Genomic DNA, 15,177 nt, shown 5'->3' on the forward strand with positions numbered 1-15,177 from the left:
GCCACTGTTCACTGTAAGCTTTGGCGTCGTAGGAAGTGGTGTTGAGGCTGATTTAGCATCGAGCATGTTATTCTTGAGTAGAAGGTCAGTAATATACTTCCTTTGCATAAGATGTATACCACTAGAGGAGCGTGAAACCTCAATGCCCAGAAAGTAATGAAGATCAACAGGATCTTTGATGGAGAAACGATCAGCAAAGGAGGTTAAAACTGATGCGATTGTGTCAGAGTGATTACCGGTAACGATGATGTCATCGACATAGACAAGAACATACGTGAGATGAGACCCGGATCCTCGAATAAACAGTGAGGCATCAGCAAGAGAATTAGTGAAACCAGCATGTAGAAGATGTTGTTTGAGAGCCATTTACCAGGCGCGAGGTGCTTGCTTAAGCCCATAGATCGGTTTCTTCAAGCGACATACATGCATAGGTCTATCTTTATCAACAAACCCCGGCGGCTGAGACATGTAAACTTCTTCAGTTAAATCGCCTTGAAGAAATGCATTGTTGACATCAAGTTGTTTGATTGGCCATGAGTTCTTGACAGCAACATCAAGAACAACGCGAATTGTGGTTGACTTAATTACCGGGCTGAATGCTTCAGCATAATCTTTCCCATATTGTTGATGAAATCCTTTAGCAACAAGGCGAGCTTTGTAGCGATCAAGAGCTCCATTAGCAAGATATTTGGTTGTGAAGACCCATCGGCATCCTACAATGTTTTGCTGCGCATTCGGAGATACCAAGTCCCATGTCTGATTAGCGAGTAAGGCATCATACTCAAGAGAAGATGCACGGCTCCAGTTTGGATCTTTCAAGGGTTGAAAAATTGTTGTTGGTTCTTTCTTTATCGACCTGCGAGCAGTAACAACGAGACTATGTTTGGGGTTAGGTTTGTGTATATTATATTTGGCTCGAGTTAACATCTTGTGGATATTTGGTGGTTGTTCAACAACTTGATTTTGGTTCTGTGGTCTTGGTAAAATGGCTTGGTGTGGTGGTTGAATTTGTGGTAGTTGGGACTGAGTTGAGGGTTGCAACTCATTTTGAGGTTGAGCAGTGGGCTCATTGAAAGGAAGGTTTGGCTGAGTCTGGGTTTGTGACTCATTTTGAAGAAGAGAAGTGGGCTCCAAATTTAGAGAGGAAGGAGAGGAAGGAGTGTTAGTGGTTGAAGACAATACTTGAGAGGGAGACGACGTGGTGGCAGACGGCGAGCGGCGGTGAAGGGCAGAGTCCAGGGGTCCCAAACTCGGTGACGACGACGAGGCGTTGGATGCGTCGGAGACAGAGGTGGAAGACGACGACGAAGGAGATGTGAGTGGTAATTGTTGTTGGGCTTGTTGGTGTAATTGGGCCTGAGAATTGGTTATTGGGCCTTGAAAAGTTTGGTCCAAAGTAACACTTCTTCTTTGATACGTGTTACGTATCTCAGGTCGACGAACCAGAGGAGCAACAGGTGCAGCAATGGCGTCGGCCGCCGGAGGTGGAGGAGGTGAAGACGCCGGCGACGGAGAGAGACGTGCAGGCGCCGACGACAGCAACGGAACAGTGGAAGAGCCAACTGAACCAAATTGGGGAGCATCCGTTTGTTGTGCGGAAGAGCGGAATGGGAAGACATCCTCAACAAATTGAACATGTCTTGAGGTGTATACTCGTCCAGTTGATACGTGAAGGCAGTAATATGCACTCTGCGTTGTAGAATAACCAAGAAATACACAGCCATGGGAGCGATCATCTAGCTTGTGTTGAGTGTATGGTCTCAGCCACGGGAAACAGAGACAACCGAAAACTCGTAACTTTTCATAATTTGGAGGTCTATGAAAAAGCTTCTGAAATGGTGATTGGAGAGCTAACACTGGTGTGGGCATACGGTTGATTAAATAGACAGCGGTTGCGAAGGCATACGGCCAATGTTCTTTCGGTATTGACGCCATGGACATGAGAGTGAGGCCAGTTTCGACGACATGACGATGTTTGCGTTATGACAAGCCATTATGTTCAGGAGTATGGGGCGGAGAGGTAAGATGAGTAATGCCATGTGTTGCAAGAAGAGTCCGCAGAGCCACAAATTCCCCTCCATTATCAGTGAATAGCGTCCCAATCTATGTTTGAAAACGATTTTCAACAAGAGCTTTAAAAACCGTAAAGACTTCTTTCACATCAGACTTTCTTCGCAGCGGATAGAGCCATGTATACCGAGTAAAATGATCAACAAGAACAAGATAATATTTGTAGTTTTGGAGAGACAATATTGGAGAGGTCCAAACATCAGAAAAAATGTATTCAAGAGGACGTTTTGAAGTAATAGAGGTTTGAGAAAATGGAAGCTTGTGACTTTTATTAATAAGGTAATCAGAACATGATAATGATTTTTGAGTAGAAGTTGCAACAGGAAGTGAAAAGGAAGAGAGAATAGTGTTTAAAATGGAAGAAGAAGGATGGCCTAAGCGTGAATGCCATGAAAACAGACTTGTTCTTGGACCAGACGAAGATAGCATTGCTACAGCATTTTGATTCACAACTGGCCACTCATACAACTCTTTATTCGTTCTGCCTTGGAGTAATGGGACCCCCGTACTGAGATCCTTCACCTGAAATGAAGCAGGAAAGAATTCAACAGAAACGCGGTTAGCGTTGCAAAGACGATACACGGAGATAAGATTCTTGCGTATATTAGGAACACAAAGAATTTTATCTAATTTTAAAGCGCGAGTTTGAGAAGGAAGAAGCATTGAACCCGTGTGAGTGATGGACATATTAGTGCCATCAGCAATCATGAGATCATCTCCACCGGTGTAAGGTTGATGCAGCGAGAGATTGTTTAAATCAGAGGTAATGTGGTGTGTAGCTCCACTGTCAACAATTGCTGCCATGTTTGCACGCGGCTGCCAAGGAGTAAAGGGGCTGCTGTTACTGTTGGAGCTAGACTGAAGTGAGAGGAGCTGTGGACAACGACGAGCACTGTGTCCTTGAGTGTTACACAGCTGGCACTTGCCTAAGTAGGGCTTGAAAGAACGGTTGTTGTTGTTGCCTTGTGAGTACTGCCAATTGTTGTTGTTGTTGTTGTTGGAGGGACGTTGAGTTTGGTAACGTGTGTTGTTGTTGCGATTGTTGTTGCTATTGTTGTTGGTGGTGTTGTTGTTGTTGCGAGGTTGATATTGAACAGCATTGGCAGTGACTGGAAACGGAGTGGGAGCAGCAGCAGCAGCAGTAGCAAGAAGCTTAGCTTCTCGATTACGTAAACGTTCATGGACATTGGTGATGGACGGTGAAACATCTCTTGCTTCAATTTGATCAATAACGGGTTTGTAATCCTCAGGAAGACCACCAAGGATCACTTCAAGTTGATCTTCATGCTCCATGGGTTTTCCTAGAGCAGCAAGTTCATCAAGACTAATGGTAATGCCTCGGACGTATTCATCAATGGTTTTGGTTCCTTTTGTCCAAAGCTTGAGTTGACCTTTGATTTGTTGGATGTGACTGCGGCTCGGGTTTGCGAAGATGGAAGCAAGTGTTTCCCAGATTTCGGCTGCTGTGGTGGCACGAGATACAAGCGGTTGAACCGGAGGAGTGATCGCTCCTAGAAGAGCACTGAACAAGAGGCGATCCTGTCTCTTCCAAATGGAGAAATCAGGATTTGGAGAAGTGACATTGTTGTTTGTGACAGTGGCAGGAGGAGCTGCAATGGAGCCATCGAGATAGCCAGCGAGTTCAAAACCATCGATCAACGCATGGATCTGCAGACTCCACATCAAGTAGTTGATGTCATTAAGCTTTGTAACATTGGACGTATTCACGTTGAAGAGTGCAGCAGATCACTTCACCATTGGAGGGAGAGTTTGTGCCTGAAGTTGTCATGGAAGCGGCGTAGTGAGAAGAGCAAAAGAAAATTTTAGGTTTTAGAGATCTTAATGCTCTGATACCATATAGGTTCTGAATGTTTCTTAATATTAACAAATGACCAATTACAAGAATATATAGTACAGAGGAGACATAGGGTAAAAAGTATTTACAAGATAATTCCTATATTCTATTTACTTAACCATATCCTTCTATAATCCAAGCCTTAACAAAGGCATAGCAGAATATTGAATTTTAACTTGATGCCCCAGCTACAACATCATATCTTTTAATCGGGAAAACATTAATTAGTGTACAGGCTTTAAAGCTGATCTTAGCAGAGCTTGAAGTATTCTCTATAACAGAATACTGAAACTTGTTTGTCCCAGCTCCAGCAAAATATCTTTTATTCGGACATACATCATTGTACAAGCCTTAAAGGCTGATCTTACCAGAGATTGAAGTATTCTCTATGGTATAATGCTGTCCCAGCTCCGGCAAGACATCTTTCAATCAAACATACATCATTGTACCTTTAACTATACATCTTTCAATCAAAACTATACTTTATTTTTAAAAAGCCGGGAACTATACTTTACTTTTAAAAAAAGGAAAACTATACTTTATTGTGTATATATGTGATGAAATTCAAATATTAAAAGGGAAAAGTCTTTTAGCAATTAAAGTCTAAAACCAGTCCTAAAAATTCTTCATTAATTTCTCTAACAGCTTTCTATACTACTTCCCCGAGAGACACTCTTGATCAATAAAATTCAAGCCGATGAACCTTTTCAAGTCCTCAAATTTCTCTCACGGAACCACTGAAATAAGTGCTCCAAACGTTAGACACTGTAGGCGCTGAGTCTAGTTAGGGGGGAAGAAAGATTTTGGAGACAAGTTCCAAGGTTTCAATTTGATCTTGACTTCTTTGGGGTTCGCCGAGATAAATAAGCATTTAGGGTTTTAGGTTTCTTCACTGCAATGGCCAGAAGACATGGATGGCAACTTCCAGCTCACACATTTCAGGTTATCAAAGTTACTCTATAAAGGGTTTTTTTCCCCTTACATTCTTCACTGAGTAATTTGATTGGGTTCTGATTTTTTTTTATTTTTTTCACTTTGGTTTGAACGATTTGTGCAATTTCCTGTCGTAATCTGCAATTGTGACAAGTTTGTTCCTTTTTCTAATCCTTTTTTGATAATGACATAAAAATGTTTTGTTGGTATCTGGGAGTTGTTACTTTGTTGTGATTTTGTTCACATCGCTTTCAGAAATCTGTTTTTTGTTTTCTATCTGCTTTCATGTGTTTTGTGGATATTTGTATATAGTTCATGTGAATTTTATGTTCCATTGCATTTGAATTTGGATGTGGTTTCTCTGTGATGATTAGTGTATCTTACATGGTCTGTTGCTGTTGTAGGTTGTTGCTATCACTGTATTTTTCTTGCTGACTGTCGCTTACTATGCCTTCTTTGCTCCGTTTCTTGGGAACGAACTCTATGAATATATTGCCATTGGTGTTTACTCTTTCCTGGTAAGAACTAAGACCAATATTGTTATACAAAGCTCTCAAATGCATAAAAAATTGCTTAATATATATCTCTTTTGCCTGATAAAAATACAGGCGTTTTTGGTTTTAGTTCTGTATATCCGTTGCACTGGTATAGATCCTGCAGATCCTGGGATCTTTGTAAGGGCTGATAACACTCCAACTCATAAGTCACAGAATAGTAACTATGTTCCTGGTACGTGCTCTACCGATGATGCTGTGTATAGGGCTTGCATAATTCAGATATTTCTTTCTTATAAAGATGTCTCTGTTGCAGATAATGCCTCAGCCATTGATGGTGGGCCATATATTAGACACGGCTCAGGTTGCTGTAATGCAATAGGAAGATTCATTTGTGGTTGTATAATAATACAAGATTGCCGCAGAGATACCCAAAACGAGGAATCTAACGAACCAGAAGAAGCTCTGTTCTGCTCATTGTGCAATGCTGAGGTATAGTAGTATATTTACTTTCTGGTTAGAAGTTTTTCATTGCGTCTTCTACAGTAATAGCACATTCTATTTGTCGAAGGTACGTATGTTTAGCAAGCACTGCCGAAGTTGTGGCAAATGTGTCGATGGGTTTGATCACCATTGCCGGGTATGCAATTTAAAACTGTAAATTTTTTCGTTGGGTTTCTGTCTTAGCCAATTCCTACTTATATGTTAAGCTTCTTTTGCCTTAGTGGCTGAATAACTGTGTGGGGCAGAAAAACTACATCAGCTTTGTGTGTCTTATGGCGGCAAGCTTTTTATGGGTATGTTTTCAACGAAGTTTTTTATTAAGGGTTGATTCTGCCTATGTTTTATCTCATCGAGCAATATTTAACCCGTCCATATGATATGAACTTGCAAAAATGGCGACAGCTTGTAGCTGAATTTGGAGTTGGTGTTGCTGTTTTTGTTCGATGTTTTGTGGACCAAATTGCAATGGAACATCTTATAACTGAAAAGCTTGGGCTTGGGTTCACCCGTCCTCCATTTGCTGCTGTTGTGGTAAATATTCTCAAAGGCAATACTGGTTTATTCTGTATTTTATAAATTCTTAGTTTCCAACTTGAGCTTGGTTTCTCATTCTGCAGGTTGTTTGTACAACTCTCTCGTTACTGGCTTTGATACCTCTTGGGGAGCTTTTCTTTTTCCATATGATTTTGATCCGAAAGGTTTTGTATATATTTTTTCTTGCACCATGGTTCTGAATTTCTACTCTCCACTGAAAAATACATAACGATGTTTTGAAGCTGAGCTTTGACGTCACTTTCGTGGGTGCAGGGAATCACAACATATGAATATGTTGTTGCCCTGAGAGCGCAAACTGAACCACTTGGACCATCTGTAGATGAGCTAGACCAAACGAGCCAGCCTCCTTCACCTACAAGCTCAGCTGTAACAGCCGCGAGTGGTAGGAGCTCTCTCGGATTGAGCATTCAATACCACGCTGCCTCCTTGTGTACACCTCCAAACATATTCATGGATCAAGAGGTAAAAACAAAGTCTAATATATTTTTCACATCCTTCACTTCTGTAATTCTTAATCCTTTTTCTCCAGGACGATGTTATCCAGCATCTGGAGCCTGGACCTGTACGATCCACCATAGATCCTGACACACTTTCGCAGAAGAAGCTACCTCAGCGTCAACAAGTAAGGATCAATCCATGGAAGCTGGCGAAACTTGACTCAAAAGAAGCATCTAAAGCAGCTGCAAAAGCGCGTGCATGTTCATCAGTGCTTGTTCCAGTAAGTTCACGGCAAAACCCTTACAAAACCAGCAGCAATGTTAGCGGGAGAAGCAGCGCCGCAAGTTCCCATCACACTAAAAAAGGCAAAGCTGATTCAGAGTCTTGTAGCCTTAGTAGTCCAGGTTTGACGAGAGATCACTTCAACCCAATGTACATGTCATCACCAGCTAACGAGTCACCATTAAATGAGGAAGAAAGCAGAAATGCTGTTGTTGCAGCTAGAAGAAACTTGCCCTCAGGCGATGAGAGTTCAGTAGTTTGGGATCCTGAAGCTGGCCGGTTTGTATCGTCGTCTCGGATTCCCGGAACAGATTGTGGAGGTCATCTTGGTAATGACCGTCTCAACAACATAACATCTACTGGGAGTGATGGTAGCAGAAGGGCTAGAGGAAACCCTTTGACTGGTTATTTCCAACAGGTTAGATCACAGAGAGGAGACCAGCTTCCAGTGTTTATGCCTACTGATTCTGAGCTACACAGACATTTATCCACTAGATTCCATTAGAAACATTTTGTAGATCGCCAACATCTTTATCTCCATTCAAGTTTTGTTTCTTATTTCTCTTTTTCTTGGTGAGGAGACAGTTATATTCGCTTAATGGTAGGAAACTCCCATCATATAGTGGTCTCACTCTCATATCATCAATCGCTAAGAACTTGCTCCACGACACAGCACTAGGATCTATCTATTAAATAAAATAAATATTTGTTAAAGGTATCCATAACAACTAGGTCGTTGTAGTATAGTGGTAAGTATTCCCGCCTGTCACGCGGGTGACCCGGGTTCGATCCCCGGCAGCGGCGTCTTTTTTTTGGTTCCATAATAATGCTGAATTATTATTTTTTTCCCTAGCAAAAAAATATAATTTCGAAATTTCCCATAAATCCGCCAAGTCGTTCATCTCCCTACATTTTCGATTCAAAACCATTAGAATTACAATGAAACAAAAAAACAGAGCAAAATATTCCAAAACGAAGAAAATAATTTAAAAAATAAAAACAAAAATAAACAAAAATAAAGAAAAAAGAAAAAAACCAAAAAATCGCCAACACCGTCTCCCCGGAACGACGGAGAGATCCCGCCGTTTCTTGGCCGTAAAAGATTTGAAACTGATGCTCATAGAAAGGAAAGAAAAAAAACACCATATAATCAGATTCCGCTTAAGAAAAAATGGCTGGAGGAGGAGGTGGTAGCACTTCTGGAGAAGGCCCTAGAGAGCTGGATCAGACACCGACGTGGGCTGTCTCTACTGTTTGTGGCGTTATCATCTTAATCTCTATCGTTCTAGAGCTCATGATTCACAAAATCGGAGAGGTATGTATAAATCAATCCAACACAAAATTCTCAAATATGTTCATACATTTTCTAACAACATCACTCGTTGATCGTTTTGTAGTTGTTCACGAAAAGAAGGAAGAAGGCTTTGTACGAAGCTCTTCAAAAAATCAAGAACGGTACAAAAATCAAGAAAACCCTCATATTGATTTTGGATATTTTATTTTCCGTGGGTTACAAGTTTATATCTTTTTTTTTGTGTTCCTGATTTTGCAGAGCTTATGGTTTTGGGATTCATTTCTCTGTTACTAACGTTTGGACAAAACTACATAGCAAGCTTGTGTGTGGCTTCGAGATACGGCAATGCGATGTCCTTTTGTGGTCCGTACGATGGTCCAAGTGGTGACTATAAGAAGCCAAAGACTACCGACCACTTACAACGCCGTGTTTTGGCCGATGCTGCTCCAGCTCAGTGCAAGAAGGTTAAGCGAGTTTTCTTTCTTTTTGGATTCCTTAGAGAAAATGGTTTGAAGTTGATGAAAGGCTTGTTTTTGATGTTTTGCAGGGCTATGTGCCGCTTATATCACTCAACGCGTTGCATCAAGTGCATATATTCATCTTCTTCTTGGCTGTGTTTCATGTCATTTATAGTGCTATTACCATGATGCTTGGAAGAGCAAAGGTAATGTCTGGTTTAATTTATTAAGGCTGTGACAATGTATACATGTGCTTGTGAGATTTTGATTGTTGGATCGGAGTCATTATTATAATGCAGATTCGTGGATGGAAAGTTTGGGAGGAAGAAGTCGTAAATGATCATGAAATGATGAATGGTTAGATGACTTTGCATATAGTCTCAGATTTTCAATCACATTCAAAAACAGAATATTAATTTCTTTTCATATTATATATTTTCATGTAATTTTAAAGACCCTTCAAGATTTAGACTCACACATGAGACATCATTTGTTAGAGAGCATGTCAATCCTTGGGCCAAAAACAGATTCTCCTTCTACGTTGTAAGACTCTGTTCGTGTGCGCTGTTAATAATTCCATCTCTGGTGTCTAAATGCTATCTAAAGCTGAGAATTTCCTTGTCACTCTTTTTTGTAGATGTGTTTCTTTCGTCAGATGCTTAGATCAGTCAGAAAATCTGATTATTTGACGATGCGCCATGGTTTCATAAGTGTAAGTTCCTCTAAATTACACAAAAACAGTATCCATAAAAACCTCTTTAAGAAACTTCTTTATAGACTTGTTTCCAAAATTCTTTGTTACTTTAGGTCCATTTGGCACCTGGGATGAAGTTTAATTTCCAAAAATATATTAAAAGGTCATTGGAAGACGACTTCAAGGTAGTCGTGGGAATAAGGTACCTCTTAACACTTGTTCTTCTTACACTACACTCATTTCTTCATCGACTTCTAATACAACTTTAAAATCACTTCGGTAATGCAGTCCCGAGCTATGGGCCTTTGTGATGCTCTTTCTACTCTTTGATGTTCACGGTTAGTCCTTTTAGATCTTGTGTTATTAATATTCTGCAACACACGAATCTTAATAATCAGAATCTAATTTTTCTAGTATGTATTCCTTTTTTAGGGTGGTATGTTACTGCTGTGATCACCATGATTCCTCCCGTTGTAAGTAACTCAATCTACCTTAAAGCTTTTGCTTTCCATGAAAGAGCAATATAGAGATCAGAAACTGAGTAATCTGTGCTGTTTGAAGTTGACATTAGCGATAGGAACCAAGCTTCAGGCCATCATATCAGACATGGCGTTGGAGATTCAGGAGAGACACGCAGTGATTCAAGGGATGCCACTTGTCAATGTCTCTGACCGGCATTTCTGGTTAAGTCGTCCTGCCTTAGTCCTCCATATCATCCACTTCATTCTCTTCCAGGTACAACTAATCCCTTCTTATAAAATGAAGAGATTGAAAAAAGTATGTAGTCGTCTTTGATCTAATAATGAGCTTACTTGATTGTTGTTCAGAATGCCTTTGAGATTACCTACTTCTTCTGGATATGGGTAAACACATACAACACACATCTCTCTTTTTCCCATCATCTCTGAATACTTCTCTCACTCTGCTTCCACTGTTGCAGTATGAGTTCGGGTTACGGTCCTGTTTTCATCACCATTTCGCGCTCATAATCATACGGGTTGCTCTCGGGTGAGTACTATGTTCATCAACATTTTCCCACTTCCTTTCTGAAATCTCGGTTTCTTGAGCTACAAGAATCTTCTTAGATTTAGTTTTCTTGAGCCACAAGAATCTAATTTTGAGTTCTTGATGCAGAGTGGGAGTACAATTTTTATGCAGTTACATTACACTTCCTCTTTACGCTCTCGTTACTCAGGCATGTCAAAAGTCTTGTACTTCATTCAACTAGAGTTAAAAAGGGTTTCATTGTAATCACTCCAGAGATTTTTACATGTTTTTACAGATGGGATCAACGATGAAGCGATCGGTGTTTGATGAGCAAACGTCAAAGGCGTTAAAGAATTGGCATAAGAATGCAAAGAAAAAGAGTGAGACGTCAGGTCAAATGCAAACTCCAATGTCTAATCTCCGACCTAAAACCGTCGGCGATATCGAGTCTGCTCCGGCCAACATCACGGCTAGTGTTGATGTTAAGGAAGGAGATCAATCTCGTAAACCTGGAGACCTCTTAAGCGGTCCCTAATACAAAACCAAACCGGTGAAGACACTACAACTTTCACATAACCGGCTTACTCAAATCCTCTATACACATTTTTTTTTTCTTCTTTTTATATTATAGGTTTTTCTTAATCAATTGTTTATGTAAGTGTTTGTTGTATGTGTATTAGTTTAATTTTCTTAAACAAAAACACGAGCCATATACATAGCCTATTTATAGGCTCGGGTTTGGTAAATGGGCAATACCGAAATCACAGACCAACTGTTTGGTTCAATTTTATTTCGGTTAAAAATTAGCTATTGTTCAATTGCACCAGTCAGTTTAAAATCTTGAATTTAAAAACTACACCCTAATTTGTCATCTTCACAACATAACCGGTGGTTTCGAGTTTGTCGCCGTCGTCACCATTTCGCAGCCGTTGCTACTTTCTCCTACTAGTCGCCGTCGTAAATTGAGCGAAAACGAAGGAGGTTGAGCTTGCTTTGTTTTTCTTAAAAATATTTGTTTCTGCACACAACGTGTTCGATCAAATGCCTAAGAGATAGCTATCAAATATAAGACGCCACTTATCTCTCAATTTTTGTGTGTCTGTTTCAGTAAATGTGAAGTTCGCGTCTTTAAAATTTACGGGAGAAGCTTAAGCGGGACAAATGAAAAGGTATATTTTTTTTAGCTGTTCTTGAGTACAAAGTAAAAGTACCGTTCTTTCTCTGGTTATGGTTGCTTACTCATAATGCCTGGTTAAAACTCTCTGGTTGATTATCTATCCAAAAATTCCTAGTTTTTCAGTTTTGCCTAGCTGAAATATAAGTACATTGCTAAGTAGTTTGAAGTATCAATCAGAGATAATAGTGTTACGTAATTTGGAGTTCATTTGAACTTGCGCCAGTAACGTTGGAAATCCTATGTTCAGGCTGCCCCAAGAGGTGTTGAAATCAATGATCAAAGCTCCTGCCATGAAGGGTAAATTTTGTTTACTTTCTATAACATTTGTCCTGCATTTTTATTGGAAATCATTTCTGGCCATATCATTTAGAAGTTTCTAGAACTTAATGAGAAAGGCACAGCTTTTCAAGAATGATCAGAATGGTGCTCGCAATGGCAATTTTAAAACTTAGGATATGATTTGATGTAAGAAGAAGCATATGTGGATGTAGGAATAAAATTGACATAGTTTAAGCAAATCATGTCTGAGAATTTGAATCACTATTTTTTATCTTTGTTTTTTCTAAAAATTGCTGAAGTTTCACAAATGAACAAGGATGAATTTCAAAGTAGACAGACTTTATGGGTTTCAGGTGGCTGCATGCTTTAGGGTTAGGCTATATGTGAGTGTTTTGTCTTGCACTCTGGAAGTACTTTGGTTTTTGAAGGCTGTTCCTTGTGTAATTGACAGCAATAAAGAAGAAAATTCAGAAAGATATTTATCGACTTGGAAGTATTAACCATTTCACTGATTTAGACAGAGAGGTACAGAAATGGCTATGTATCTACATATTTCTATGATATTTTATTCTTTTATCACCATTTATATTGAATTTATTTCAAAATAATCAGAGTTCAGCTATTAGACAGAAACCTGGACTGGAAGAACACTCTGGTCTAGAAATATCGAGAACAACGACTCAGTGAGTACTTTTCCTTTCCATTAGATGATCTACTTTGAAACTTTTGTTAGAAGATTATGTTCCCCTATTATTTGATACCTGATGATATGAATATTGCATGGCTTACTCTTCATTGTGTTCTCTGCAGGGACAAACAATGTTCTATATCAATCAAAGAAACAGAACTCATCTCGTTTACTCATACTTCCACGTTATTAAAAGAACTGACTCATCATTCACAGCAAAGGAACCTTGTGGCTGGACGCGCAGTTCATGCACAGATCATCAAAACGGGTACATCAACATGCACCCAACATGCCAACGTCCTTGTCAACTTTTACTCCAAGTGCGGACAATTACCCAAAGCCCACTCCATCTTCAAAGCTATAATCTGCAAGGATGTCGTGTCCTGGAACAGTCTCATCACTGGATATTCTCAGAACGGCGGTATCTCCAGCTCCCACATTGTTATGCAGCTTTTTCGGGAGATGAGAGCGCAAAATATACTACCTAATGCTTATACCCTTGCCGGGATTTTTAAGGCTGAGTCGAGTCTTCAAAGTTGTACAGTTGGGAGGCAGACTCACGCACTTGTGGTCAAAATGTCAAGTTTTGGGGATATCTATGTTGACACTTCCTTGGTGGGCATGTACTGTAAGGCGGGATTAGTCGAAGATGGACTTAAAGTGTTTGCCTTGATGCCTGAAAGAAATACTTATACGTGGTCTACTATGGTTTCTGGTTATGCTACAAGAGGACGTGTTGAAGAGGCAGTTAAAGTCTTCAAATTGTTTCTTAGAGAAAAGGAGGAAGAAAGTGATAGTGACTATGTCTTCACGGCGGTTCTTAGCTCGCTTGCTGAAACCTTATACGTAGGCCTAGGCAGGCAAATCCATTGCATCACATTTAAAAGTGGATTGCTCGGGTTTGTAGCTTTGAGTAATGCGCTTGTTACAATGTATTCAAAGTGCGAGAGCTTGACTGAGGCATGCAAGATGTTTGACTCGTCTGGCGACAGAAATTCGATTACATGGTCTGCAATGGTCACTGGCTATTCTCAGAACGGGGAATCACTTGAAGCAGTAAAGCTTTTCTCGAGAATGTTTTCTGCTGGAATCAAGCCCAGCGAATACACGATTGTTGGGGTTCTTAATGCATGCAGTGACATTTCCTATGTAGAAGTAGGGAAACAACTTCATTCTTTCTTGTTAAAATTGGGATTTGAAAACCATTTATTTGCGACTACAGCTTTGGTTGACATGTATGCGAAAGGTGGTTGTCTAGCAGATGCCAGGAAAGGGTTTGATTGTCTACAAGAGCGTGATGTTGCTCTTTGGACATCAATTATTAGCGGGTACGTTCAAAACGCAGATAACGAAGAGGCTCTCATTCTGTACTGTGAAATGAAGACACAAGGCATTATCCCAAACGAACCAACTATAGCAAGCATTCTTAAAGCTTGCTCCTCTCTAGCTACCTTGGAGCTTGGAAAGCAAGTACATGGCCACACAATCAAGCACGGGTTTGGGCTTGAAGTTCCAATTGGAAGTGCACTTTCTACAATGTACTCAAAGTGCGGGATTTTAGAAGATGGAAACCTCGTCTTTAGGAGAACTCCCAATAAAGATGTTGTGTCTTGGAACGCGATGATCTCAGGCTTGTCCCATAATGGACAAGGAGATGAAGCTTTAGAACTGTTTGAGGAAATGTTAGTAGAAGGAACAGAACCAGACGATGTCACTTTCGTGAACATTATATCAGCGTGTAGCCATAAAGGGTTTGTAGAGAGAGGCTGGTCTTATTTCCATATGATGTCTGATCAGTTCGGGATTAATCCAAAAGTTGACCACTATGCTTGTATGGTTGATCTGCTGAGCCGTGCAGGACAGCTCAAAGAGGCAAAAGAGTTCATCGAATCAGCCAGTATTGATCATGGTTTATGCCTGTGGCGGATACTATTAAGCGCATGTAAGAACCATGGGAATTGTGAGCTAGGAGCTTACGCAGGAGAGAAGCTCATGGCCCTTGGATCTAGAGAATCATCAACGTATGTGCAATTATCAGGCATTTACACGGCTTTAGGGCGGATGAGAGATGTGGAACGGATTTGGAAACTCATGAAGGAGAACGGGGTGAGCAAAGAAGTGGGTTGCAGTTGGATCGAGCTGAAGAATCAGTACCATGTTTTTGTTGTGGGAGATACAATGCATCCGAGGATTGAAGAGACAAAGGATTTAGTTAGTTTGGTTAGTACACAGATGCTTGAAGAAGGATTCGTAACTGTGTTGGATTCTTCTTATGTGGAAGAAGAAGGAACACAATTATGTAATTCTCTCTTGGTATAAATTTTGTTGTATTCTTTTACATTATAGGCTTTTTTTTTAATTTTAGCTGTGAAAATGTATCACAAATAGTTATAATTTTGTTAATCAAATGAGGAAATTACTTAGTCAAAGACTCTCCCTAGTTCTGTGGCTAATTTTGTGCAATTTCTT

The 15,177-nt window shown here is 40.1% G+C and overlaps 3 protein-coding genes and 1 non-coding gene across 4 annotated transcripts; all 4 read left to right on the forward strand.

Annotated features, from left to right (window-relative positions):
• Positions 1–4,573: 4,573 nt before the first annotated feature.
• Positions 4,574–7,700, forward strand: LOC17889398 (protein S-acyltransferase 21). The gene is made up of 10 exons (XM_006295704.2): positions 4,574–4,867; positions 5,263–5,376; positions 5,467–5,587; positions 5,669–5,844; positions 5,924–5,992; positions 6,078–6,149; positions 6,259–6,387; positions 6,474–6,554; positions 6,664–6,873; positions 6,941–7,700. Exons 1-10 carry the CDS (start codon positions 4,823–4,825, stop codon positions 7,634–7,636), a joined length of 1,713 nt encoding a protein of 570 aa, XP_006295766.1. The 5' UTR covers positions 4,574–4,822; the 3' UTR covers positions 7,637–7,700.
• Positions 7,701–7,863: 163 nt separating this feature from the next.
• Positions 7,864–7,935, forward strand: TRNAD-GUC. The gene has a single exon. It is a non-coding gene; the product is annotated as a tRNA-Asp (tRNA).
• A 222-nt stretch (positions 7,936–8,157) lies between these two features.
• Positions 8,158–11,301, forward strand: LOC17889927 (MLO-like protein 5). The gene is made up of 15 exons (XM_006296341.2): positions 8,158–8,446; positions 8,529–8,586; positions 8,684–8,889; positions 8,973–9,089; positions 9,183–9,240; positions 9,338–9,426; positions 9,521–9,595; positions 9,691–9,779; positions 9,866–9,915; positions 10,010–10,050; positions 10,139–10,312; positions 10,405–10,440; positions 10,518–10,585; positions 10,712–10,772; positions 10,860–11,301. Exons 1-15 carry the CDS (start codon positions 8,303–8,305, stop codon positions 11,097–11,099), a joined length of 1,506 nt encoding a protein of 501 aa, XP_006296403.1. The 5' UTR covers positions 8,158–8,302; the 3' UTR covers positions 11,100–11,301.
• Positions 11,302–11,456: 155 nt separating this feature from the next.
• LOC17888569 (pentatricopeptide repeat-containing protein At2g33680) lies at positions 11,457–15,117 on the forward strand. The gene is made up of 6 exons (XM_006293640.2): positions 11,457–11,545; positions 11,673–11,733; positions 11,989–12,038; positions 12,472–12,545; positions 12,633–12,703; positions 12,831–15,117. Exons 2-6 carry the CDS (start codon positions 11,726–11,728, stop codon positions 15,025–15,027), a joined length of 2,400 nt encoding a protein of 799 aa, XP_006293702.1. The 5' UTR covers positions 11,457–11,545; positions 11,673–11,725; the 3' UTR covers positions 15,028–15,117.
• Positions 15,118–15,177: the final 60 nt, after the last annotated feature.

The sequence above is a fragment of the Capsella rubella genome, unplaced genomic scaffold, assembly GCF_000375325.1.
Source record: "Capsella rubella cultivar Monte Gargano unplaced genomic scaffold, Caprub1_0 scaffold_4, whole genome shotgun sequence".
Classification (NCBI taxonomy): Eukaryota; Viridiplantae; Streptophyta; class Magnoliopsida; order Brassicales; family Brassicaceae; genus Capsella; species Capsella rubella.